Genomic DNA, 27,988 nt, shown 5'->3' on the forward strand with positions numbered 1-27,988 from the left:
ACCTCAGCACTCTAGTAGGCTGGGCTGGAGGATTGCAAGTTCGAGCCTAGCCTGAGCAATTTAGCGATTTAGCAAGACCTTGTCTCCAAACAAAGATAGATAGATGATAGATAGATAGATAGATAGATAGGTAGGTAGGTAGATAGATAGATAGATAGATAGGTAATAGTAAATAGGGGCTGGGGAATGTAGCTAAGTGCAAAGGCGCTGAGTTCCACTCCTAGTAAAGGGGGAGGGCGGGTTGGTATTAATGTTAAACTTCCTCATGGAGACTGTACCGGGTACGTAAGTGCCGAGACTGTCACCGCACATCCAGCCTACCAATCAATAGCCACAGGCCGCAGCCGCCCCTCCCCTGCCCGGGTATTTAGTTAGGACCCGAAGGGGCCCTCTCAGCCTCGCCCTCTCGTGCCCTCTCCCGTCCCTGCTTGGCGCGCCGCTGTGCCTTTTCCGCCCCTCCACCTTCTCCCACCTGGGCCCTCGGGTCCACCTGTCCGTGCGCTCCCCGCCCGCCCCCACCCTTGCCCGCCCCTGCGCCCTGAGCCCCCGGGAGCCGGGCCGCCGCAGAGGCAGGGAAACTTCTGCGGCTTCGGGCGCGGTACGCGGGGACCCAGGCTCCGGCCGGCGCCCGCTCGGGGCTGGGACCGGCGGCTGCGCGCCCACGATGGGCTGCTCCAGCAGCGCCCTCGGCAAGGCTGGCGACGGCAGCAGGTTCCGCAGCGGTGAGCAGGGGCCCGGTTCCCCGAGCGGGGTCGGAGATTCTCGGGTGCTGGGTCCTCCGAGGTCCAAAAGGTGCGCCCCGAGCGCAGCGCGCCCAGCAGGGGGCGAACGACGCCCCGCGGGGGCCCGGGAACCTCGCGATCGAGGGGCCCCGGCGGCGAACCTGACCTGTGATCCGCGGCTTACCTCCCGAGTGGAGCTGGTCCAGATCCGGTCCGCATCGGGTGGCAAAAGACTGCAGGGCGCAGAGAGGGCTCCGCCTGGGCTCCCCCTGCACTTTCCGGGGCTCAGCCCCACTCCCCCACCTTTGGCTTAAGCGTGTCTTGAGAAATGTGTGTGTGATTAAAGGCGGGCAGCGGGGGTGGGGTGGGGTGGAAATCAGGTTCTCGAGTTCGAGCTGAGCCCGGTCAACTAGTGAGATCCTGCGGGGGCGGGGGCAGCGGGGAGAGAGTTGGGGTGCATCTCAGGGCCAAGGCCCTGCGCTCAACCCCTAGTACTGGAGGGAACCTCTACTGTTCAAGTGACCCTCCTAAACGAGGCTGGGGTGGAAGGCACGCAAGGACATGCTGAACAAGTGATTCAGATCGTCGGACGGTGATAAATACTGCGAGCGCAATACCAGCAGACTCATCCTACGGCATGACTGGGTTTTACAGCCAGCTCTTTGGATTCAGAGTGGGTACCGTTCTGGACAAAGCTCTGAATGCTGGGCGGATGCCTTCTCGCCAGTGTCCGGCCTTCTGCAAGGCTCCCAGCGGAGACTGAGGAGTTCATACTCTCTCTCCTCAACCCCTTTCCTCAGTTCTGCTCCTGACGCCTGTGTTACTGCGGAACAGAAATCCCCTGCTGTCTGAGCTTGCGGTAGGGGGCTCGGCATTGTCACCCATGCCGTGTGCAAGCGCAGCCGCGGGGTCCTGGTCAGAAACATGTCGTACTGCTGTTATTTTGTGAGGTCTACAATTTATTTTTTTTGTTTTGTTTTTTGTTTTTTTTTCCGGTACCGGGAATCAAACTCATGACCTTGGGCTTGCCAGGCAGGCGCTGTGCCACTGAACTAAATCCCCAGCCTCACAATGTATTTTCCTAGGCTTAGTAGGTCACAGGAAGCAATAAGAAGTTAGAAAGTAGGCAAAAAAAAAAAAAAAAAAAAAAAAAAAATTAAAAGCATGTATGAAACCAAACTCCTCTTGGCTGACAATGCAGGGAAGATAGGAAAAACCCATTCCCAAAGCACCGTCCTTGCTAACCTTTCTCCTACACCTCCTGGAGCCCCCGCAGGAGGCCCGCGCAGCGAGCTGTTGCTTTTCTCATAATTTATCTTGTGAAATCAGGTGGATTTTTGTATCCCGTTCTATGGTAAATCCTTGTTGGTATCAATACGGAAAATTGAAGAGGGAAGAAAACCTGATGCTTCAGGGGGAGCTATGTCATTTTATCCCGGCGTCCCTTATCTCCTTCCATACCGGGCAGCAGCATCTTGGTTTAAAAAATAAAGCACTGGGCTGGGGTGTAGCTGAGTGTTACAGTGCTTGCGGGGTTCAACCCCACCCCATCCTCCAAAAAGAACAAATCATTATAGATTTTTAAAACTGATAAAAATATGTACTTCAGGGAATGTGACCCTTAAGAAGAGGCAAAAGTTTCCGGTGGAAGAGGTCTTTAATCCTCTCAATATTTTATTGCTAATATTAATATCCATTATACATTATACCTTTGTTTTTATTCTTGCTTTCATTGCTGCTGTAAGTTTCCACGGATCTTGTTCTGAAAGAAATGTTAAAACTTGACAACCGGTGTGAGTGTCCAGAAATTAATTACCATCCCGCATAAAGTGCTTACCACACACGCTGAATCAATCAACAGGTGTATTGCTTCTGCTCTCTGTCGAATAATACTCTCCTGTAATTGGATACTATTGTGTGGTCAGCAGCATTTCAACTCCCTAGTCTCGGAGACCTGATGAATAATTCATTGCTGTTTCTGTAGTTTAAAACTTCTTCAACTCCTAGATAGAACTCCCCGCCTGAGCCAGTGTGTTTTTAGAAAAAAACAGTCCAAGTGCATGGAATGTGCTGTATGCACTCATTCACCATACCCCAGTGCAGGACAATACTCAGCATCTCGGGAATTATTTGCGGAAGGAATGAATTCATTTTATCCTTATAATAGCTCTGTGGCTAAGTGTTAGGATTACGCCAACTTGACAGACAAGGATGAAATAATTTACCACAAATCACAGGAGTTCTAAGAGTCAGAGCTGGGCTTTGAATCCTGGCACTTAAACCAGTTTATGCTAAAAAGACTTAAATCTACTTTTGCCTAAAATCATTCTGGATCCCAGTGAGATATACGACCAGTCACTTGGAAAACACTATAAACAGTGTTCGTTCTAGTCCCTAAATTAGATATATACTATTTAGGTGTTATATAAATATTGCATAATATATAAACATATTAACATAATATCATATTAATAAGGTTACATTAATAATTTATGTCATCAAATTTCATTATAATTTATATAACATACGAATCTATTAATATGCATTTAATGCATTATATAAAGCATTAATGTATAATAGTAGTGTGCTACATTAATATGTGGTATTAATATTATTAGTGTACCTCTATTTGTTTATTATATTTCTTTGTTGTTTCTGTAGTGGGTCACCATATATCTAATGGGGCTCAGCATGATTTGGGACTTACAAATGTAATATAATAAGTACTACATTTATTATGATTCCTAAATGACAGTAAAATATGACATTGATATTTGCTTCCAATTTTTTTTTTTTTTTTGGTCTTTTTGAGACAGGATCTCGGTATACAGTTCAGGCTGGCCTTGAGCTCACTTTATAGCCCAGGCTGGCTTTGAACTCGCAGCAATCCTCCTGCCTCACCCTCCCGAGTGCTGGGATTACAGGCATGTGCCACCATGCCCAGCTGTTTTGCAATTTAAACTAGGAATATTTGCAGGACATTTGACTTTAGAGATATTTCTAGCAGAATATTTAGATAGTTGTGAAGAAGCTCCCGGTGCCTTCCTGTAGAAACAGATATTCTTCATAAGAGATTTTTTTTAAATTTACAGTAGCAACCTTAAAACTCCACGGATTGAAACTGAAATACATGAAATATGCTATAGACTGGATTGTGTCAACAGATCTCCCTTACTGAATTTTCTATTAGACATTTTTGAGTTTAAGAACTGTTATACATACCCAAGTGTGATGAAGTATGCGTGGAATCGCAGCACTTTGGAGGCTGAGGCAGGAGGATCTCAAATTCAGTGCCAGCCTGGGCCACCTAACAAGTTTAAGGCTGTTTTCAATCATCTATAGTGAGACCTTGTCTCAAAAAACCAAAACAAAAAATAAAAACAAAAAAACTGTTACATATGATGTAATATTGGCCCACAAGCAAAAAGAATCATAAAATAATGAGTATGTTCTCTCTTAGGTCTCTTACATCTCTAAAATCCTGCAACACTAAAATAAGAAGGTACTTTTCTAGGCTCAAATTTAAATCAGTCAGGAGCTTCTAGTTGGCTGAGAGCTGCATAGGAATAATCTGTTCTATGATAACGTGTGGACATTTGCTCTGACCCACTGGACACTGAATCTCCATCCGGCCCCATTTCTGTCCATCACTCCTAAGCTGAATGACCAGGGGGCCTGTGCAAGGGGCGAAGTGAGATGCAGACTGGCCTCTGGGTGTAAATAATTACCCAGGGTTAATGCTGCCTGATATGGGCTAGTCACACTTTGAGTTTTACTAAGTGCCCTGAAATACCTGAGGAGAGAGGCTTTCTTTTCCCAAAGGGTGTTAGATTGACTTTGGAATTTCTTACATTTGCTGAAGCAAATTCTAAATATGACGGCCATGGCTAGTCTGATAGACTTTGAAACCAGGGCCGGGGATTTAGCTCAGTGGTGCAGCGCCTACCTGGAAAGCATGAGGTCCTGAGTTTGATTCCTGGTACCAAAAAAAAAAAAAAAAAAAAAAAAAAGACTTGAAACCAAAGAATGTACTGATGTCCCACTTGGTGACTCAGGTTTCTAGACTTCCCCATAGAGCCCTCTTCCCCAAACTACCAAGCCTCCTGCTAACGTAAGGAATGACTGTTCCATCCTTCCCTAACACAAATGCCCTCCCTTTGTGGGAGAATTCTCACAAGTGTGGACAAAGGGAATAGATGGTAATTATCGCCTGTTCATTGCTAGGTTAATGTGTACAGGTCCACTGAGGATTATAACCATTTGTTTGTTCTCACCTATGTTTCCACAAGATCTTTGGAGTCCTGGCTGCCTAGGCAATGGGAGGAGGCTTGAATTTCACACTATTGTATGAATTGTTCTTTGTACCAGGGCATAACACCAGGCTTCAACCAATATATTCATCTATGGCATTTCAGTCCTAACTAGACCAATAATTCTCTCTGTAGAACAAATATCATTCACATTAAAATGACTTTGTGTAGGTTTCTCTTGCATACAGGAATTATATAATGGGTTTGGGTTTGTTTTGGTGTTTTTGAGACAGAGTCTCACTATGCAGTTCAGGCTGGCCTTGAGCTCACTTTGTAGCCCAGGCTGGTCTCGAACTCTCAACAATCCTCCTGCCTCAGCCTCCCAAGTGCTGGGATTACAGGCATGTGCCATATATAATGGGACTATTATTCAAATGCTAGAAGTCCATGGCCTGAGTCTTGAGTTCTCAGCATGTCTTTGTGGTAGTCCTGATTACTGCATACAGCTAATTAAAGTGGAATATAAGAACTGCGGACATGGTTCAAAATGTGAAAATATTTGAAAACAATAGGCAATTCTCACCCATCCCATTTGCTTCATTCTGATCACTGGAAAAACATTTATTGGTTTAGGGCTTTTCATGTATTCTTCCAAAGTTTTTACATGCATTACACATATTATTTCCCTCATCTTTATTTTTAACATACAATGTGTTCTGTTCACTATTCACCTTTTTGTTTTTTTTCTCCAGTACCGGGAATCGAACTCATGACCTTGTGCTTGCCAGGCAGGCACTGTGCCACTGAGCTAAATCCCCAGCCCCTATTCACCTTGATTTTTGCCTAATAATTTAGAGATTTTTGCATGCTGATATATAGAGGCCTTCTTTCTCCTTTTTTGTACCTGCAAAATAATCTATTGTGTGATTTATTTGACCAGTCTCCTATTGAGGGGTTTGATTTTTTTTCCAGCCTTTTCCTGGCGCAAACAAGTTTTCAGTGGATTCCTTTGTGCATACATCATTTTCAAAGTGTACAAGTATATCTGAGGCCAGTTTCCCAGAAGTGGGACTGCTAGGTCAAAGGATGGACACATTTATAACTTTGATATAACTTTGATTTATAACTTTGATATTGCCTTCAGTACCTTCCGTAAGAGGTGTGCCAGTTTGTACTCTCATCAACAAGCAAATATGTCTTTTTCTAGAAATTGGAAACTTTCAGATGTTTGTGCAGCTACATCAAAACAGAGCAGCAGCCAGGAGGGTACAGCAGGGAGCACTTTCCTGGTTCCGGGTGCTTTAGTTCATGATCTCATTTAATGCCCAGAGTAGCCTACAAAGCAGACATGAGCACCCCAAACAGTTAGAAAACTAATGCTTAGTGAGGAGTTAACCAGCCTAGGATCTCAGTGCTAGTAAATGAGGGGGATGAGGCCCCAAAACCCCCACTTTCCTCACAACCTACCGTTCCATCTGCAGTCTGGTCCTGGTTCTGCCAGGTTTTCCTCTGAGGAAAAATGCAGTCAATAATCAGATAGGAGGTGGGTGGGTGAATGAATGGGTTGACAGAGATGGGGATTCTGGGAGAAAAAGGCAGAGGATTCAGGAGCAGCAGAAAGCAGAAGCTGGAAGGTGGCATCGGCAGGGCTGAGCTTGGGACGAGCGTGTCGGTGTGTGAGGAGGGTCTCGTAGTCACTCAGGAGTGGTAACCGCAGCACAACAAAGCTACATTGTGTAGCACTAAGTCCTGCTTCTGCAAGGCCGCCACGCCTCTCAAATGGTGTTGATTTCCCTTCACTTCTCTGTTAATGTTTTACATCCTCAAGTTTGAGAAGCTGCTTTAGTGCTTATGGGAGGACTGCTCAAAGCCTCACCAAAGCTGATGAAAACGTCGAGCTGGTTATGCTTGGAATCCTGGCGTACGTGTAGGTGGTACTGGGTCACAATTTCTCTTTAAAGCAAAATACCAGAATAGAGCTTTGCGAATGGGTATTAGCATCTTAAGAGCTACCTGATGACCTCAGGAGCTTCAGCTGCCTCATTCCTTGAGCCCTCCTTGGAAACTGCCTTTAGAGTCCTGAGGAACTTATTTGTACAGATTCAAGATGTCCAAGCTTTGCCCTAGAAGGGTGAAGGCTGAAAAAAAAAAAAAACAAAAAACCTACCTTATTTTAAAGGGCTGAACCTGCTTGGGAATCCAGCATCATGTAAGTCAGGCAGTGCAGGGGCACATTGCCCAGTGACGCCTGGGCCACATGTGTCAGAGTTTGCCAGCCTGTGTTCATAGGCTCCAGTGAGCCAGGGTTTCTGCGGACTTTGGGATCTTGTCAGCCCAAGATCTACGGGAGCAGCTTCCTCCGCTTGGCCCCACCATGCCCACAAATACCATAGTCACTTTGCCAGGAAGTGGAAGAGAGTAAACGCACTGGGCTATGCACTGCGGCAGTCCTATCCGTTTTACTAATATGTTCGCTTACTGAAGGACTTTGTCTCCTGTCAGCCACTGCAGCAGGGACCAGTGTTGCAAAATCCTCTCCAAACCATTCTTTTTGCTTATTGCTTTCCTTCACCATCATTGATAATGATAGTGCATGTTTTCTTTTTCTCCTTTCCTAAGATTCTGATGAAACCATATGGCTTCTTTTTCTTTCTTTTTGGTACCGGGAATTGAACTTAGGACCTTGCACTTGCCAGCAAGTGCTTATGCCACTGGGCTATATCCCCGGCCCCCATATGGTTTCTTTTGGTTAATTTCCTTGCCTTTTGCTTGCTTCGGTGTACTGTCTATAGACTAGATGGTTACGAGAGACCTTAGTTACCTGTGTACCTCACACTGTGTGTGTGTGTGTGTGTGTGTGAATTTCAGCACGCAGTCCAGTGTGGAGTGCTCCCTAAGAATGTGAGTCTGGAGTTAGGCCGTCTAGGCTCAAGACTTGATTCAGGATCATTTATTATTTGTGTGAATTTGAGCCAATCATTCTACCTCTCCGAGTCTCAGCGACCTCACTTGTCAAATAGGACTGACAATACTTATTGCATAACGTTGTTCTGAGAAATAAACAAGCTGATACATCTTATGCACCTAGAATAGAGTATTGATATTGCCTAGAACAGAGTTGGCAAACTAGCCTGCTGGCTAAATCCAGCCTGCCACCTATTTTTATTAATTAAGTTTTACTGGAACGTAGACTTGCCCATTCATTTACATATTGTTATCACTGCTTTCGCTCTAGGATAAGGTGAAGAAACTTAAGAAAACCCTCTCATCCCAGGGTGGGTCTCACTTGGACTAAACCAGTCCTTTGGTTCCTCGATGTATTGTCATCGGTAGGCTGTCTCTCATGCCACCTCTGGCGTGCTGTCTGGGGGGTGTAGACCACAGCAGGCATTTGCGGGTGGGCACCTCCCACACTCCCGCGCTCACACACACCCCACGGATCCTATGCCACTGTTCACTCTGATCTTGCCCAACTAGTGACGTATGCCTTTACCTGGTGACCCCACAGGTAACCTAATCATCTTGTTTGTCTGGGAATCTTGTTCAAATACAGCTTGTGGTTCTCTGGCTCTGGGGTGGAGCCTGAGATTCCACGTAGAGAAAAATCCTGGGTAATATTGATGATGCAAGTTTGAGGACTACAACTGGTCTCTAAAAGCACTTAAATATTCACAATGCAATAAACTTGCTGGAGCTAAAATCTGAGCTCCACCACCTGCTTGCTATTTGTCCCTCCTAGATAATGATGCTATTATGTCCTCCTCTGTATAATGAAGGTAATAATAGATACACCTTGTGGAGCTGTTGGAAAGATTGAATTATTTAATGCACATAAAGCTCTAGGGTGGTGCCTCAATAAGTGTTAGCCACTGTTCTTCTAGAGATGCGTGGTGGGCAAAACCCACTTTAGTCAGTAAAGTGTCCAATATGTACATGCCAGAGACATAGTCTTCTTGCTCCTTTCCTGGTCTAATGAGAGCCCTTTGGTTTTATAGACTATATTCCCACCCAAATGTTAGTCTTTTGTGCTAATAATGCCCATCAAGCAATGAAACAAGATTTTTTTTTTCCAGTGGCAGATGCTGTTGGTCATTTCAGAAGTGATGTTTTGTGTTATAACCTTTTTGAAACAAGAGTCTACCTGCTGGGAGTCTAAAAGAAATGAAAGGAAATAAACTTGGAGAGATGGATGTGAAGGGGGCAACTCAATTGTCATGGCCTGATAACAGGCTCTGTGGCTCTTACGTGTCAGCCTGTCCTGTGGGTGGGTGGCCACATCTCCAGTGGAGCTCATCATGTGTTCCAGAGGTACCTTGCCAGTTCAGGGGGTCCTGGTAAAAAAGAAGAGTGTGCCTGATTTTTATTTGTAATTTTTGGCTGATGAGTTTCTACTTCAGTTACATGGAACACTGCTAAAATTCAGCTCTCCCCACAAAGAGTAGCGTGTTAGTATCTTCCAGCTGATAGAATCGGGGATTAGCACTTGGGTGATGCTACATAGGCTGGCCCTTTTACACACTTCGATGTAGGAAAAGGGCAAAACCGTTGCAGAATAGCATCACTTGCGGCTCCATGGTTGTTGGGATGGATGGGAAAATGGTAGACAGGAATTGTAAAGAAATGAAGGTAAGAAAATGAGGAGGAGGATGAGTAGACTCCCTCCTGGGGCCACACTCATGCTGCATTCTTGGTGTCCAAATCGCAAAAGCTCTAAGACCCTAGAAAAAGAAGCAGGGAGTACACAGGGCTCACCTTCCTCGCTGATTCCCTGGGAAACCCAGCAGCTGTTTGCAGGGAGGCCCTTGGGTAGCTTAATACGGCACAGTGGTAGGAAACAAGTTTTTCTCCTTGGTGGGTGGAAACTTTCATTTCTGATTAGGCAGTGAACTGAGTGGAAAAGCATGTACCATAATGTGAATTTCAGGTATGTTAGCTCTCATCCTAATCCCTTCTGTGATGTTGCCTAGCATTTCATTTCTTTGTGTGTCTATCACAACGGTGGTTATGACAAAGGTTCTGTTGGTTCAGCTGTCACAACAAATTTGTGCATGGATCAATTTACAACAAAAATCAAGAGAGATAGTGAATACCAAAGGGTTAGGCCCAGAGCAGTGTATGATTTGATGAAATGGGTTCAGAAAATAGACTCATCTTTAAACAACTTCAGATGTGGAAACAGTGCATCTGTCTATAATGTTTATTACATAAGAAAGTAGATTGGATATAGCCTGTGTCCTGTTTGTGGGGTGAAAAATAATCTCACTGCATTTAAGGCAATGGTATCAGAAGAAATGATATAGCACCTTCTTTTGCCTTGAGGAAAAAGGTAATTCATAAAAATCTATGGCTGGTAGTTGGGCATGGAGATGCACACCTGTACTCCTAGCATTTGGGAGGCTGAGGCAGGAGGATCACTATGAGCTCAAGACCTGGACTCAACTGCTCTTTGAGTTCTGGACTACATAATGAGATTCTGTCTCAAAACCAAAAACCAAAACAAAGAAAAACAAAAAACCAAAAAGGTCTTAGACAGAGCATGTGATTAGTGGCAGTGTGCAGCTGCAAGTCACACTTCATAAGGAAGTAGCTGTTGGAATTTCCTGCCAATGGTAAACTAGGACAGCAGGGACCAGAACATCCTTGTTGTCTGCTGTAACTGCTCCCAGCCCATGCCAGCCTAGAGCAGGCCCTTGATGAATCAATGAAATTAAAGTCAGTAAAGGAAACATTTCTCTGTACAAAAGTTTCCAGTGGTCTTTGCAAGTATCAGTTAAGTCAGATAAAATCATCGCTAGTGTGATGAATACCATTCCATTATGTCTCAGTCATGTTTTAAAACATCCCATGACTGTGATACTGCTGCGGAACTCAGGATCAGACCAGAGGGATGGCACAGCACCCAGGAACTTAGGAAGGTACGCAGCTTTATTATGCTAACGGGCTGGGGGATACCTAGATCCAAATCACCAGCCCTGTCTTGGAGTAAAACAGTTATTTATACAGGTTTTTAGGAGGAAGTACAAAAGGCAGATAACAGGATATTCTACAGTTGGTTACACATGTCTTGTCATATATTTCTGGGCAAAATTTATCTTACGTAAGCTAATTGGGTTTACTATCATATAACAAGGAGGTCTAGGTTAGCCAGAAGAATAAATCATTGTCTAAGACTGAGCTGAGCTGTCCTTGAGATGATAAGTCTTTGAGAAACTTGAAAGCAAGCAAAATATAACAAGATGCACTGCCTGGCTAAGCTACACTTATCTTGCAGCTGGCACTGGAATGTTAAGGCTCGTTAAGTTTTGTAATTTTCTAACTGTGGGAAAAGGCTGGGTTTCCTAGTTCCATCCTTGTATAGAGATATAAGTTTAAGATTTCCTTTACATTTAAAATTGCTTCTATATTCTTCCCTTTTTTATTACAGGGGAAATTCTTCTTGCCCCCTTTTAAGAAGTTGATAGGAGGAGGTACCCTTTAAGGGAAGTTGCTGATGTATGGCCTCAAATTGTTTAGACAAAAAGAGGGTCTGAAGTTGAATTACAATTACAATTTCAATTGTAATTAGGAGGAGAATTAGGAGGGCCACTATGGGCCCAAACAAGGCTCCTGTCCAGGAGGGCAGGTAATCCAGGGATCCCCACCAGGAAGAAACTCCTACCCCACTTGTAGCTCTCTGCTCAAGATGCTTTCAGAGCTGATGGGAGTTTTTTCTTATTATTCCTGACTTGTTGGCATAGTAACAGCATTCTTCTTCCAGGAAAAGATGAGTGCCTCCATGGTGTGCTGTCAGGAGATCTAAAACCTTCTTATTTTGGAGGACAGCTGCAGCCAAAGAATCTATTTAGTCTTACAGAATGTCTATATGTTGGTAAAATCTCCTGTTACCTGAGCACTGAATTGTGAGTATTGTGGCCTTTACCCATGGCTGTGGCATTAAGGGTTAAGCTTTCTGTTATTGCTATCCTAGCTAGAATGGGCAATATTACAGGCTTTTGATGTGACTGGTGGGTATGTGCAGGGGGCCAGAGTTAACAGAGAGGTCAGGTACCGGAAAAGCAAGTACACAGAGACTCACTGTGGTGCTACTAAACACTTGGTGAACCCCATCAAAACAGAAAAAGAAACTTCCACGAGGAGCCACTAGAGAACCTGAAGCAACAGTTGAAACATCTATACAGTCAGCAGAGACATTTTGGCTCTTGGAGGAACCCAAGAAGCAAGAGATGTTTCCCCACACCACTGTGGGAGAAGGCTGGAGTAAGTGATTGGGGCACTGGTAGAATTGAGCTTAGAATCATTCCAGGTTAGCTAAGAGAGAACTAAAAGGGGAACACAGAGCCAAGTCATTACCCAACTCTGGGCTCACAGCTTTGAGGACCCAGTGGGTGCCATTGACCAGGCACAGGAGGTCAGGAGTCGAAGGCCCTGTGTTATTTGTAATGGGTTCAGGAGCCATGGGACCAGCGGTGATTTTGGTAGGAATCTAATGTAGGATGGGGGTAATTAGGATACCCAGACCTTATTGATTTTTAAAACAAGCCATGGGTTTTGTCCCTGTCCATCCATGTGGACTTTTACTCAGCAACCTGATGACCAGCCTCGATGGGAAGGATCTGGAATACTGTACTATAAGGGGTTACAAGTTCCCCATAGGCAGGGTGGACTAGAAGGGAGCTAAGTTACAAGGCTGTTCTTAGCTCCACCCCAGTCTATGACACAGTCCAATCTTGGACAATGTAGATGATAAAGGGGGTTGACAGCACTTTTTGGTTTGCCACCATTCTGGACAGATTTACTTATTATTAGAGTGATACTCTCATTCTCAATTTACTCCTCTACATCCCGAGGAGTGGTGATGATTTTCCCAGTATAGGGTCTCAGCCTGAACTGGGCATGTATCAAAATAAAGGTACTCTTTAGGTTGAGAAGAATCCCATCTAGTCTGATTAAGAGTTATGACAGGACTCAAACTGTAAATTTGAAATTGAAATTCCCAATGCTCTGAATTACCATACACTCATAGGATGTTTAGACATATTAGCTGTAGGAAAATAATTTTACACAATCAAGGGTACTCAGTCCAATAACCATAACAAGATAGAAAACAACAAAAGTAACCTTTTCCAGAGCTCTCCAATCCTCTGGGGACACAATACAAAGTACAACAGCAAATATCAAGACTAATGGGAGGAGAGAGACTAAAAATTCAACAGAATAACAGTATATCAAAGGCCACAGATACTCTAGTGTACAATGTCCTTTCAATCTTCAGCCGTGTGTTGACTCCTCAGCTTCCAGGGGTGATGAGAGCAGGGCTTTGAGTGTGTTGTCTCTTCAGGGTAGTCTTCAGTGGAGCCAACTCATCGAGGTAGGCCTTTCAGCAATCATCAGGATGGGCCCTCTTGGGGGTTGGGGATTTAGCTCAGCGGCACAGCATCTGCCTGGCAAACGCAAGGTCATGAGTTCGATTCCTGGTACCGGAAAAAAAAAAAAAAAGATGGGCCCTCTTGATTCTGGAGTGATGAATCCAGGGATGGATCTCTTCTACCTTTACTGCAGTGAGAGTAGTCAAAATAATGAGATATGGGCCCCTCCACCCAGGAGATAATGGGTCCTTTGTCCAATCTTTAACCCAGACCATGTCACCTGGGTTATGGGTATGAGCAGGGATATCAGTGGGAAGGGGTGCCCTTTCTGCTATATTTTTGTGTATCTGGGAGAAAGTTTTTCCTAGCTGAATAAGCTGTTCCTGCAAAGTGATATTTCCCAACTGATGTAGGTCTCCCTGCAGACCCTTTTTTAAAGCTGAGGGCCTTCCAAACAGAACTTCAAAGGGGTGTATCCAGTGGGCCCAGGTGATGTCCTAACCTTTAAGAGGGCCTTGGGTAGTAAATCTATCCATGGTGTCTGAGTCTCCTGGTGATATTTAATCAGTATTATCTTTAGAGTTTGATTCATCCATTCCACCTTACCAGAACTTTGGGGCCTATAGGCAGTGCGAAGATTCCATTTAATTTTCAGTCTTTAGCCAACTTCTGGGTCATCTCTGCTGCAAACGATAGCCCATTGTGACTGCCTATATTCAGAGGTAGCCCATATCTTGGAATAATTTCTCTTAATAATATGCTGCATACTTCAGAGACCTTTTCAGTATTGGTGAAGAATGCCTCTGGCCATCCAGAATAGGTACAAACAAGGACCAATAAGTACTTATATCCTTGACTTGGCTTAATATCAGCAAAGTCTATTTGGAGGTCTTCAAAATGAAGGGGTCCTGTATGTTGAATTCCAGGTAGTGGTTATGGGCCTGTTGAGGTCTCAGTCCTTGCATAAGTTTGGCATCTTTGGCTGATGGCTGCACATATTGATGTCAATTTTGGGATATAATAGTAGCAGTTCAGAAGCTGGGTCATAGCAGCCTCACCTCTGTGGGTGATGTCATGATGATGCTTTACCTAGGAGTAGGCTAATTCCTTTGGTGTGAGCATTTGATCATCTGGTAGGGCCCAGACTCCATTTGGATCTACAGTTGTCCCTTCTTGTTGTGCCCATTTTATTTCTTCTTAAGTGTAATGAAGAGGTCCCTTCTGGAGAACCATAACATCACTGAGTGGATCTCATGTAGTGCATCTAAGTTTTGAACTAGATCACTGTTTCCCCATATTGAGCCTTCTGTGGCCAGCTTGGCAGCTTTGTCTGCCTTCTGGTTCCCAAGGGCGATGGTGTCGTTTACCTTTTGATGTCCCCTGCAATGTATGACAGGTACCTTTTTGGGTTTCCATATAGCAGCCAGAAGCTGCAGGATTTCATCTTAATTTTTAATTTGCTTTCCTCCAGCTGTCAAAAGGCTGTGCTCCTTGTACAGCAACCCGCTAACATAAATTGTAGCAAAGGCATATCTAGAATCTGTGCAGACATTTACCTTTTTGTCTTTTGCTCAGTTAAGGGCTTATATAAGTGCCCAGAGTTTGGCTCACTGAGTGGATCAATTTTGGGGAAGAGGCTTTGCTAGAAGCACTTCCTTGGTGGTAACATAAGGCATAGCCAGCACTACACTGTCTGTTTTTAACAGAGCTACTTCCATCTGTGAATAGCGTGTACTCAGCATCTGTTAAAGGCTCCTTCTTAAGATCAGGCCAACTAGCATAGAGCTCATCTGTCAACATACAACCATCATGGTCAGGCTGTCCAAGCTCTGTGGATAAATAGGCGGCTGGGTTCAGAGCTTTAACTGACTGGAAAGTGAGTTGGGGATTTCCAACTAGCAGTCCCTGGCACTGGGTGATGTGGCTACTCAAAAGCCAACGGTGCCCCCTACTGTTGAGCAGTTCAAGAACAGCCTGAGGCAACTGAACTGTCAGGCTCTGTCCCAAAGTCAATTTGTCTACCTCCCAACCAAGAGGGCATTAGCAGCAAGCACCCACAAACAAGCAGGCCGTCCTTCTGACACTGAGTCTTAGACAGGTAAGTGACTGGCTTTCCCAGGGTCCCACCATTTGAGTTAGGACTCCTGAAGCTATATGCTGCCTTTCATCAATAAACATGCTAAAAGTGCGGGTCACATCTGGGGCTCCTAAGGCCAGAGCTGAGGTTAAAGCCCTTTTGATCTGTGAAGGCTTCAGTTTGTTTTATAGTCCACTTAATCACATCTCTTTCTGTTGTGTGTTTCTTTGATATATCATGGAGTGGCTTTACCTTTTCAGCAAACCCAGGTATCCTTATCCTATGAAATCCAGCTGCTCCCAGGAATTCTCTAGGTTCCCTTTTGCAATTGGGCTGCAGAATGGAGCAGATGATTTCTTTTCTCTTTGGACCTAGGCTCTGGGGCCCTGTTTTAAATCAAATCCTAAATACTAGACTCCCTGTTTACAGATTTGAGCCTCTTTCTTTCTTTCTTTCTTTCTTTCTTTCTTTCTTTCTTTCTTTCTTTCTTTTTCTTTCTTCCTTTCTTCCTCCATTCCTTTCTCTATCTCTCTCTCTCCCCACCTTCCTTCCTTCCTTTCTTTTTTTCCTTTTTGAGACAAGGTCTTGCTATGCAGTTCAGGCTGGCCTTGAGCTCACTTCAGATTGTTTCAAATTTTCAACGATCCTTCTGCCTCAGCCTTCCAAGTGCTAGGATTACAGGTGTGTACCACCACACCCAGTCTGAGTCTTTTTCCGAGAGACTTTATAGTTGGTGACTAGCAGGGGACGAGGAGGGCTTTAGTTCCTCCCAATACTTTTCTTTTGTAGCACCCCCTATTAGAATGTCATCTACATACTGCACAACTACACAGTTATGTTTTCCGTGGGGGAACTTGGCCAGATCTGCAGGCAGAGCTTCCCCAAACAGGGTGGTGGAATTCTTAAAACCTTGTGGTAAATGAGTCCAAGTAAGTTTCCCCTTTCTCCCTGTGTGATAGTCTGCCCATTCAAAGGCGAAAAGGTTAGCTGGAGGGGGCCACTCATAGGCAGAAGAAAGCATCTTTTAAATCCAAACTGGTGAACCAGGCAGCATTGGGAGGGAGCTGGCTCCGGAGTGTACGAATTGGGACTGTTGGATGTAAGCTCATCGTTGCTGTGTTGACTGCAATGAAGATCTTGCACGGGGCAAAAGTCACCATTTACTGGGAGCAAGGGAGTGTTCCATGACGACGGACAGCCTATTAGAATCCCTGCTTGCTTTAATCTGGAGCTATGGGGCGAGCTTCTCGTGACATCAGATATTGTATGACAGCAGCAGGAGAGGCATTTGGCCTGAGCTCCGTTATCAGAGGGGCACGGTTAACAGCCAGCCCCGGCAGTGAGTCTTCTGCCCATACAGCGGGAAACGCTTTTTAAAACCTCAGGATGACAGTCTCTGGGCATTTCTGATTGATATATTCGCCATTCTTCTTCTTGGGGCACAGTCAATGCCAATATCAAGTCAGGAGCCGTGGGCTTAAGTGTGAGAGATGCTGGCTGTTTTGGGGGCAAAGGTAATAGTTGTCCCTAACTTTGAGAGGGAGGTCCCATCCCAAGAGAGGAATAGGGCATTCAGGAATGTGCAACAATCATGCTTGACAAGATGTCTACCAATCTCACTGGTGCTGCTCTGGTGGAATTTTCTTCAGTAGGGGTTCCCATGGCACAAGTACTTGTATCCTCTGGGCGGTCAAAGGAGCAGTGGGCTGATTTACAGCAGAGTGTTCTGCCCCACTGTCCACTGTGGAAGTCATTGGTTTACTCCCAGTTTTTAGCAGTGACCATGGGCTCCTCGGGGCCCAAATTTAATCTTGCGGAGCCTGGTTGTTCCTATGTGTCATTGTCAAAAAGTAGGAGCAAGGGTTCGGGCCACTTGCTCCCTGGAGGCTTTTTGGTCCCCCAGGCAGAGAGGGCATTTGTCTTTTCAGTGTCCCAGTTGTTTACATCAAGCACATTGGTTTGGAGCCAAAGCTAGGACTGCCTGTTTTGAGTTAGAGACCCTGCAGGGTTTTCTTGTCTTTGCCTGTATAGCGAGGTTGATTTGCCCAGGGCTTTTCTGGGAGCAGCTTTCCTTCCACTGAAGCCAGGACAGCAGTCTGGTGATGTTTTTGCTTCTTTTTTTCCCCCTCTCTCCTGGTTTACAAAAACATTCTGGGCTACCTGAAGCAGCTGGGAGGCATTCATGCCAGAAAAACCATTAATTTTCTGAATTTTCCTGCAGATGTCAGGGGCACACTGTGTTACAAAGATTGAATTTATCATCTGCTGATTTCCTGGAGCCTCAGGGTCAAACAGGGGATAAGTTTGGTATGCTTCACACAATCTTTCATACAACTCAGCAGCACCTTCATTAGATTCTTGGGTAATTTCAGCAATCTTGAACATGTTAATAGGCTTTTTCCCTCTCTCCTTTATCCCTGTCAGAAGAGCTTCGCGATACAGTTTCAAAGCGTCAAGGCCCTCTGCCCTACTGAAGTGCCAGTCTGGACAGGTGGGAGAGCAAGCAGTGTTTACCCAAGTGACAGTCAGCAACAGAGCCTGGGATTCTAGTCTTTATCTAGGTGCATCCCCCCCTCATAAATATGAGTTCACTCTTCAGTGCTAAAGAGAGTCAGAAGGATTTGTTGGCTGTCTTCCCAGGTAGGCTGATGCATCCAAGATCATGCCTTGGGGCTTTTCCGAGTGGGAGGCGGTATGGTGTTTCCAGTTAGGAAGGTCAGTGGAGCTGAAAGGTTGGTAGTATAAAGTGGGTGGCTGATTTGGTTCCCTTTGGCCAGCGGGATATCCCCCGGAGGGGCATCTGAAGATGCGCTGAGCAAAGCTGGCCAGACGGGGCTTTGTTCGGGGGACTCTTGGGACCTCGGCTGGGCTGCGGGCAGGGCAGACTGTAGAGGCCGTGGCAGGCTGTGGTGCTGGGGGTGCAGATGACAGGGACAGGGCCGCAGTCTGGGAGGGCGGCCGGTGAAGTGGATGGCAGCGTCAGGGGTAGTGCACTTGGAGACAGCGATGCGGCCCCGGCCCCAGGACCTGGGTGGCTGGCTGGTGGCTGGCTAGGCGCGCTCCTGGAGGGCAGCAGTGGCCCTGGCAAGCTCAAGTCGTTGCCCAGATACAGTGGCGGAAAGTCCTCGTGGGGGCTATCAGGCAGGATGGGATAAATCTTTTTAGCTTTTTGAGTCTCCGTTTGTCTAGGGGATTTGTGCTGTGCTTTTACTACCAAGAGTTCCTTTCTCTTGGCAGGCACAAGCTCAGGCCCAAGGTGGTAGATTTTGACACAAGTTCAGCCAAGAGTCAATATAGGGGTATTGATCCCGGCTGCTCTTGGCGATTTGGCTCCAAACTTGAACAATTTCTATGTTCAGAGTGCCCTCCGGCAGCCAAGCAGGACATAGGTGTGGCCGTTCAGTTTCACAGAACTTGTGGAGGTGCTTTTGCTTCAGCTTCTCTCCATAGTCTTCTGCAAAGCCTTTCTTGAAGTTTTTTTTTAATCATACATTCTAGGGGGGTTGCTTTACTCTTGCTTGCTCCCATAGTCTCTCCCTATAGTGTGTGTTGGGTGCCCACGAAAGGAGTGGTGACAGACAAAGGATGGGGTGGCTTTTCCTTCCGAGAGGAAAGCCACACACTCATCAGCTCTGGCTGCTCAGCTCACAGCTCCTTGGCTCAGTACCAGTACCATTCCCACTTTACAGGTGAGGAAACTGAGGCACGGAGAAGCTTAAGACTCTCCGGAGCCAGGGGGAAAAAGCAGAATCCAAACCCACTGTTTACATCAGAGATGTCATTTTCAAGGTCCTAAGAGCTCCGTCCTCCCTGTTAGAGCAGACTGCCCCTCTTCTATCACGCAGGAAAGAGAACTTTTGCGCTACTCATTAGGAAACATTCCCTCCAAAATCTAGTATTTAAGAAATGTAGTTAGGGCACAATTAATCAGAATAAATTACAAGAATTAACGTTTCACTACACTTCTAGTTATTTTCCTATCTTGTTTATTTTGGGACAGGGTCTCATTATGTAGTGCAGGCTGGCCTCAAACTCAGGGCAATCCTCCTGCCTCAGCCTCCAGAGTGCTGGGATTACAGGTGTGTGCCACCTTGCCCAGGTTTTTAAAATTTTTTTTTGTGATCGTTTAAGAGAAATTTTATTCCCTTGGGGCACTCTTGAAAGACACAGTGAGATCGCCTTGTAACGTGTCCCACTGGGCTGTTTTCGGGTTGTATTTTACACATCATACATGGAGGAACTTGGGCTACTTCTGGTGCGCCAGGAAGATTGGGCAAAGTACGGAAGCATGAACACTGATGCTGTGACCATGGGCATACCTATTCTAGCTATGACAGAGATGGGCACATCACTCGGACACCTGTGATGCTATTTGTGGAGAAATAAATTTTCACAAGTTGTTTTTCATGGAGAAACTTGACTTCGCCTGATAGCATAATATATTCTTCAAGATGTGACATGTGCCTATGTTTCGGGGTGTTGACCCGTTCCCTCCCTTCCCCAGCCCGGGCTTTGCTCACCCTAGAATGCACCCCGGTTGGCGCAGGTGGAGGAAAAAGGTCTGTGTTGCTCTGCGGATCACACTAATCACCGTGATAACTGTCTCATCAGGAAATGTAGCTGGGCAGACGTCCGTGATTAGAACATTAGCACATTTCCTTGTTAACTCCCAAAGGCAATTATCGCCAGAGCAGCATTTGCGCAGCACCTCAGTGAGTTGTCTTGTCAGAATGCATTTCCGGATAGACTTGAGAAGTAATTTTTATTAATTTGCCTTACCTGCTGCCAATTTGAAGACTATACTCATGAGGCAGGAGTGGGGGGGTGAAGGACGTCCCTCTCCCCAGTTCTGCCACGTGGAACCCAAAGCTGCCAACTTGGACCCTGCAGTCTCACCGTGTTATTCCTGAGGCTTCCTCACCTCTGCCCTCTCCGTAGGGTTTACACTGAGTCCGCAAGGCAGGGCTGGGATACAGATGTCCTCGTTTTGCCTTGACGCAAAAACTAGCTTTCTCTAGACACAAAACAGAGGCGTTCAAGGGCCGGGGATATAGCTCAGCGGCACAAGTGCCTGCCTAGAAACACCAGGTCCTGAATTTGATTCCCGGTACAAAAAAAAAAAAAAAAGATAAAAACAGAGGCGTTCATAAGATAAATGTCTCAGCTCTCGCCTGTTGCGTGTATTTCCGGCCAAGCTCTGGACGTCCGTCTGCCGCCCAGATCCTGCCTCTGGGATGCACAGTCCACACCTCTCTCTGCCACGGAGCCCCAAACCGAACAATTCCCGTCTCCCTCAGGGCCGGGCCTGTTCTTCCCTTATTTTCTAGATCCAGCATCCACGCTACGAAAGTGATCCCGCCTCTCTTCCCCCGCCCCTGACTCAGTCCTCACACGCCGCCACCTTACCCTGTTCTGTCTGTGTTCTCCCCTCGCTCAGGAGTCACTGGCCACATTGACCTCTGTGTCTCCCACCGCGCATGCGTCCCTCGGAAGTTGGTATGTGCGCGTTTTTCATGCTGGGGGTGGAGCCCCAAGGCAAGAGCGTGCTAAGCGCACAGTCTGCACCGAGCTAGACCCTCAGCTCCACAGGGGAGCTTTTTAAAAGTCCAAATCTGATCAACGCACTCCCTGCTCACAGTTTTTTTCATTTCCTTTTACTTTGTTTTATATTAAAAATTAGCAGCTTGCAACTATAGCTAAGTTAGCATTTTTTCTCGTTTATAAAGATGAAATCGGGGCTGGGGATTTAGCTCAGTGGCACAGCGCCTGCCTGGCAAGCGCAAGGTCATGAGTTCGATTCCCGGTACTGGAAAAACAAACAAAAAAACAAAATGAAACCGCATGCTGCTGTTGCACTTATCAGTTATTTCTTTCTTTTTAATTGTTATATAGTATTCCACCGCATGGACTGTCTCTGTTTACCTGTTTACAGGTTGGTAAAAAATTAGGCTGTTTCCAGTTTTGTGTTATCAAAAACAGCTGCTACTTTGTATGGATACATAGCCTCTTTTCTCCTGGAAATATCTAGGAGTAAAATGGCAAAGCCACAGGGTGCAAGCATGTGTGTGTATATGCATTTCTTTCACTTGGTTTTAGGGATTGAATTTATGCCTCACACGGTAAGCACATGCATCCCAGCCCCGTGCAAGTTTATTTATTTAAAACACATTTAGAGATAGGTTCTCCTTATATAGGCCAGGTTGGCCTGGGACTTGTGGAGATCCTCCTGCCTCGGTATCCGGGTTGCTGGGATTACAGGCGTGCGCTCCCACGCCTGGCATTTGTTTCATTTTGTAATAAAGCTTCACAGTTGTAGCAATTCTTCAGGCTTTCCGGTTAAACTCTAAGCTCGTTAGCGCCACCTACTGGCCCCTCTGCGGTCTCCCCGCTGCCCCGGCCTCCGGCTGCCCTGTCCTTGCTGGGCTCTAGGCTCCCTTATGTTCTTGTCCTGGAGCTCGCAGAAGCTGGTCCCTAAATTCTGCTCCTGCGCTATCTCCTGCCCGTAGGTGTATGCAGTTGCCCCAGTGCTTATGGCACTGTTTAGGTGGTTTACTGCTTCTAATAGAGTCGCATGACTATGGCCGCAGACAGTAGAGCCTGTGGTTTCCATCTTTGGATCTAGGTAGGAAAGAAAGAAAAACCTCAAAACAGCTAAAAGAATTAAAATATTTGCCCTTAGACTAGGGAAAATGGACCGGACATGGTGGTGCACACCTGTAATCCCCGTGCTTGGGAAGCTGAGGCAGGAGGATTGCCATGAGTTTGAGGTCAGCCTGGGCTACATAGTGGGACCCTGTCTCCAAAAATAACTCAAACAACTCCCCCGCAAAACAAAACAAACAGAAAGAGGAACAAGAGGAGGAGCGAGAGGAGCGGAGGAGGAGGAGGACTGAAGGAGCCTGGATATTACTTAGTTCCATTGAGTCAACAGATAACTTTAAATTATGTGACTATCTAACTGGGGAGGGGAAAGGGGGGAAAAAAGAAGAAAAACAGCCTTTGTGGAAGAAAGGAAAACACTACGGAGGTGCTCTAACATTTTGTCTGCCTTTCTCCTGTTTTGTTTTGTTTTGTTTCCTGGTCTTTTTGAGGCAGGGTGTCGCTATGCAGTTCAGGCTGGCCTTGAGCTCACTTTGCAGCCCAGGCTGGCCTCCAACTCCCAACCATTCCCCTGCCTCAGCCTCTCCAGTGCTGGGATTACAGGCGTGCGCCACTACACCTGGCTCTATTTTCTTCCTTTGACATATGGTCTTCATGATAATTGTTTTTTTGAGATTAGGTCACATGATCTTTTTTCAAGGCACAGTAATATCCTACCCAGGGCAATATTCATCTGTTCCCCAACTTATTAGTATTTTAAAATTGTTTTCTAACTTTTGCTATTATAAGGAATACTTGAAAGCTACAATTTTCACCTGAAGAATTTTGTATTTTTAGGATACATTTCTAGAAGTCCAGTGAGAGGGTCGGTGAGTATAAGCATGCTACCCAAGTGCTTATTTTAAAGCACCTGGCGCACTGTCGTACCCCTGTCTTGTGCCAAGACGCCTCCTGCCACTGGGAAGTGGGCAGGGAGACCCCCTCGGCCTGGGCAGCTGTCCCCACGGCCACGCGGAGGCAGGAAGAGCCTAAAGCACTGTGCTTGTCTCCCAGCCCTCTGGATTTCTTTCCCACCATGGCCCTAAGATGCCGTGAAGCCCAGGCAGGGCCATCCCTGCTGCTTGTGCCCGGCAGCCTCTTTGGCTGGGGCTTCTCTCTCCGGGCCTCTTGCTGTCCTGGAGGGCGTTTTGCGCTGGAAGGAAGGGGCGCACTAGCGGCCCAAGAACCATAGGCCGGGAAGGCTTCCAGGCCCGAGGAGGGTAGGGGACTCAGGGAACAGAGCAAGAGAAGCAAAGTGCCGCGTGAGAACACAGGCGGGAGCTGAGAGAAGGGCCCAGGGGTGCGCGGAGAAAAGCGCTTGGGAGACCCTGAAACCGAAGGCGAGGTGTTTGGGCTGAAGACAGGAAAGGCTCTGACTTGGACAGAAGGGGCGCCTGCTATGTCTTAAGAGTTGAATCCACCTTTTGATTTTAATTCAGTTTCCCAAGATAAAAACTAAAGGATAATTTTTTTTTTCTCTTTTCTCTTTTTCAAATGAACGCTCAAACAGCAAATTCAAATGAATGCTTTTCTGCTACAGAAGAAAGCGAGTCCTGTACCGCTCAACCCAAGTCGTGTTCGGGGGGCAGAGAATCTGCGTTCTGTGGCAACATGCAGAGGGGGAACCTCGCCCCATCAGAGAAGCCCAAGGCATCGGTGATGCCCACAGCTAACGGGATCAGATCCTGCGGTTCACAGCCCCTGGCGAAGGATGAAGCACCTGCAAAGGGTGCTGGAGACCAGTCAGGACCTACAGAGAAGGCCCAGCCTCCAGAAGGACCGGAGGAATCGGAGCCACGTCAGCCGGGTGGCAAAGACGATACCGCAGGAACAGAAGAAACGGTGAAGGACGTGGACGCAGTGCTGGAGGTTCAGGCTTTAAAGGAAAATGCCGAGGCGGAACCTGCGGGGACAGCAGGAGCGAGGGACTCCCTGGGAGCAGGGGAAGGTCCAGAGAATCCACAAGCGCAAACTATGGGCCTGATGAAACCCGTAGGGACAGGGGAAACCGGCGCACCTCTGGAAACAGCTGGAGAGCTACAATGTCAGGAAGCAGCGGGAGAAGAGGAGCAGCCCCTGCTGCTAGACACGGCCCCCAAGGACAGCGGATCTCCACCAGCACTGGAAGGACATCAGTGGGCGGAGACCGTTGCAGAGCAGCAACTTCAAGAAGCAATGGGGAAAGAAGAGCAGGCGCAGCCCCAGCTTCCAGAAACAATTCCCAGAGAGAATGGGCCGCCAGAGATACCGGAAGGAAGCCGGTTTGTGGAAACTGCTGAAGAGCCACAGCTTCAAGAAACGTTAGGAAAGGATGCGCAGCCTCGGCCTGCACAGGTAATTCCCAAAGAGGACGGGACACCAGAAAGACAGCACAAAAGTCAGCCTGTGCTGACTCCAGTAATGAGTGACCCAGTCCACACAACTCCTCACGATCCCGGAATCCCGAAGCAGGTTCAACCTGACGGAATCGTAGGAGGCAAGGAGCGTCCAGCAGGAATCGCGGAGACGGCAGCGGATGTGGAAGTGGACAGGGAAAGTCCCACTGCGGAAGAGGAGCCACGCGCTGAAGGTAAACGACAGGCTGTGAGAGGTTCGGCTGTTGAGATGTGCTCCCCGGAGACCCCGTGCAGCCAGTGACGTCTCTTTCAGGGAGTTGAAGTTCATGTGACCCAAACCCAAAAGCTTTCCATGCCTGAGGAAGGGGCACCCCGTCAGTGCTCGGCTCAGCTTTCTAGTAAATGTTTCTAAAGCTTTTCTAAAAATCAGCGTCTAGGTTTTTAACCTTGAGTTTGATGGTTAAGTCGAATCAAGCACTGAAGGTGACATTAAAATTTCTGAATTTTTCCAGGTTCACTCTTCACCAGGCTCCCCGTAGGGTTTGAGGACCCAGAGTCAAGGTGAACACAGAGAGGAGGTGACATTTCAGAGACAAAATGTACAAGGAACAGATCCTAGAATGCAGTGTCCATCCTGGCCAGTCTTATCTTTAGAAAGTCACTGTGCGCTTGCTCCTGTTCTGCTGTACTCTGCTCTCCTTTTCTCTTTTGGAGCTGGGGGTCCAAGCTGGGACTTTGTTCATGCTAAGCACACGTTCTACCACTGAACTATAGCCCAGGCCTCATCTTTCTATCTTCACAAGAAGAATGGACAATGTGTATTATGTCTTGGTATGCGATGTTTAAAAACAACTAAAAAGTAGCATTTTCTTCTGAGGCATAATTTACATTTTGGTAAACTTTAGGTTCACAGTATAATATAATTAAATGAAACATTAAATATAGCCATCCATCTGTTTAAGTCTTTCATTTATTAACTCAGTTTTTTTTTTTTTCCCAGTATCGGGAATCGAACTCACGACCTTGCGCTTGCCAGGCAGGTGCTGTACCGCTGAGCTAAATCCCCAGCCCCTCACTTTCTTTTTCAATGCTGGGGATTGAACGCTGTGCCCCTGTGTGCCAGGCAGATGCTCTGCCTCTGAGCCGCCCTCCAGACCAACTCAGTGTTCTCTGCTGTCTGTGCACATGCTCGGTGCAGGAGATGCAGAATGACAAAGAGATGGTCCCTGCCTTCCAGGGCCTCCCCACCTCGCGTGGGATGGAAGAATGTAGACAAATTACTGAGGCAAATGCTTTAATACAAGTATGCAAAAAGTGCCCTGAGAACAACAAAAGAGAACCAAGTAAAAGCATGTTTTTAGACAAGAGTTGGCAAAATTGGAAGTTTGTTGGGCCTTGAATCCGGACACGAGTTAAGTGAGGGGGCACATCAGATTCCGTGGGGAGCCCCAGGGGCCTCGATGAATAGGGCGTCAGAGCCCCGTCAGAAGAAGCTGCTACTGGGCTGGGGATTTAGCTCAGCGGCAAAAGCACCTGCCTGGCAAGCGCAAGGTCGTGAGTTCGGTTCCCGGTACCGGAGAAAAACCAAAAAACCAAAACCAGAAGAAGCTGCTGCTTGGCTCCGGCGGTGGGAATAGGGATCAACATTTCCCAAACCAACTTTTTAGGGAAACAGATTTGTATGGGCAATGTCCTGACTTTTAAATGTGAGCAACCATAGAGGCCAAATAAAAGACTTGGGGCACCCCTGGGCCACTTTTTGATTTATAAATACAGATGAAACCTTCTCTTGTAATACGTTTGACTGCCATTTCTGGGGTAGTTCTGCGTCCAGGTTTTACTGAAGAGAGAGCCAAGACTTGGAGATGCTAAGCGGCTTGACACTGGCCATTCAGACGCTGAGGGAACCTGGGCGAATGCCCTTCCTACTCCACTGAAGAAACTTGCTGTATAGACCCAAAGAGCAGACACTGCCCCCACTGGCCGGAAACAAACTATGGAGTAACTTGTGGCTAGTACTACAGTAAGTGAATGTCTTTTAACGTCCTGTGGTTATTTTCCCAGGTGAGACGGGAGAACAGGTGGAAACAGAGATGGAGAATGAGAAAGTAAGTGAAGAAGCCGAAACGAAAGAAGAAGAAACAGGAGAAGCCGTGGATCTTTCGGCAGCCACCTAGACTGGGGTGGGGACTGGAGGGAGGGCAGACACAGTGTGGTATGCAGGGAAGAGAGAAAAATGGTGGTGCCCCCGCGGCTGCGGATCTTATCTGCTACGGCTGCATGTTTTATACAGAAAGTGAGATAATAGATAGACTGTTGGAGCCCTGCTCTTGATTGTATTTTTGTATAAAACTGCTCAGCTGGAAGGTTTTCTTAGCTACTTAGGATAATTATGCATTTAAAATGACAATAGACAGAGCCAGTGAAAACCAGGGTATAGGATTGTTTATAAATGTGCGAGTGACTTCGGTGGTTGCGGCAATGGGTCCTTTCAGGATAAAAAATGAGACACCACAAAGAAAGCATAAACTTACAGGCACAGGTGGCTGGAGAACGCAGTTAGCACATTTTAAAGAAGTCATCATAATAGTTACACGGTATGATTACAAGGGGACAAGAATGAATACCAAAAACCATGGGATGAATTACATGTATTTCTGTCCTGCCCTAGGAACTAGAGCTGGTACGAACCTTGGGAAGTAGTTCATCTAATTACCTCCTTATCCAAAGTTTCCCGCTGCCACAGACCCCTTGCATCACAGTATACTAAATACGTTAACAGATGCTTTCCAAAGGGACGCAGACTATGGTGCTGGTCCAAGATGAAGCACTTTTACAGCGAAAGGCTCCATTTTCCAAGTGCCATTTTGAATCAGCTGGTCATTTACTTACGTGCGGTTCAGCTGGTGTTATCCTCTTGACTAGCATGAAAAGCATTTTGAGCTAACTGACTTCGATGTATTTCAGAGGCAACAAACAGCAAGAATTAAGTCCTAGTTTTATTGCCTATGAGGAGTCTTCCTGGGTCCTATTCATTTTTTTAGATGACTATTATTCAATATTAGGTTTTAGAAGTGGAAAGGAGGTAAGACATCAAAATTTTAAAAGCATTTATGATTTCATTCATGTTAAAATGATGTACCACAGAAAGTCACCTTTCAAGAATTCTTTCGAAATTGGCAAGGGGTTTTGGTAAATAACTGTGAATAAATGACACAGTCAGTGTGCCCACTGTTAAGTGCCTGGTGTTTATGAATATCACAGTAGAATTCTAAAAATATTTGGTTTTTTTATGGTATTTGTAAATACATGTTTTCAGAGGTAACTGCCCAAATGAATTAACTAGACTTTTTTACTTTAGATTCTACATTAAAATGACTTACTAAGATGATTTGTAATTAATCATAGGATTATAGGATATAGGAAGAGTATATCAGCTTTGTTCTGTTTTTGATATTAGTTTATGCCTTTGGCTTTAAAGTGTTCAGGTAAACAAAAGGAGTTCCTAGAATTGAGTGTGGTGGTGCACACCTGTAATCCCAGCACTCAGGAAGCTGAGGCAGGAGGATTGCCTGGAGTTTGAGGCCAGCCTGGGATA

At 46.3% G+C, this 27,988-nt stretch overlaps 1 protein-coding gene across 2 annotated transcripts; it reads left to right on the forward strand.

Moving 5' to 3' along the window:
• Positions 1 to 345: 345 nt before the first annotated feature.
• On the forward strand, positions 346 to 27,978 carry Erich5 (glutamate-rich 5). 2 transcript variants are annotated; one of them, XM_005381845.2, is made up of 3 exons: positions 375 to 722; positions 23,565 to 24,623; positions 26,455 to 27,978. In XM_005381845.2, the coding sequence occupies exons 1-3, from the start codon at positions 665 to 667 to the stop codon at positions 26,565 to 26,567; spliced, it is 1,230 nt and encodes a 409-aa protein (XP_005381902.1). In that variant the 5' UTR covers positions 375 to 664; the 3' UTR covers positions 26,568 to 27,978. The 2 variants fall into 2 exon arrangements, with proteins under 2 accessions (XP_005381903.1, XP_005381902.1); XM_005381846.2 differs by lacking the exon at positions 23,565 to 24,623 and having other exon boundaries at positions 346 to 722.
• The last annotated feature ends 10 nt before the right edge of the window (positions 27,979 to 27,988 follow it).

Source organism: Chinchilla lanigera, unplaced genomic scaffold (genome assembly GCF_000276665.1).
Source record: "Chinchilla lanigera isolate Chin_1 unplaced genomic scaffold, ChiLan1.0 scaffold00016, whole genome shotgun sequence".
NCBI lineage: Eukaryota > Metazoa > Chordata > Mammalia > Rodentia > Chinchillidae > Chinchilla > Chinchilla lanigera.

Excerpts from the sequence above, each read along its gene's own strand:
- Erich5 (XM_005381845.2), top strand. The coding sequence starts at position 665 with ATGGGCTGCTCCAGCAGCGCCCTCGGCAAGGCTGGCGACGGCAGCAGG. Across the intron at positions 723-23,564 it reads CGGCAGCAGGTTCCGCAGCG|CAAATTCAAATGAATGCTTT; the intron begins GTGAGCAGGGGC and ends ACGCTCAAACAG. Across the intron at positions 24,624-26,454 it reads AGAGGAGCCACGCGCTGAAG|GTGAGACGGGAGAACAGGTG; the intron begins GTAAACGACAGG and ends TTATTTTCCCAG.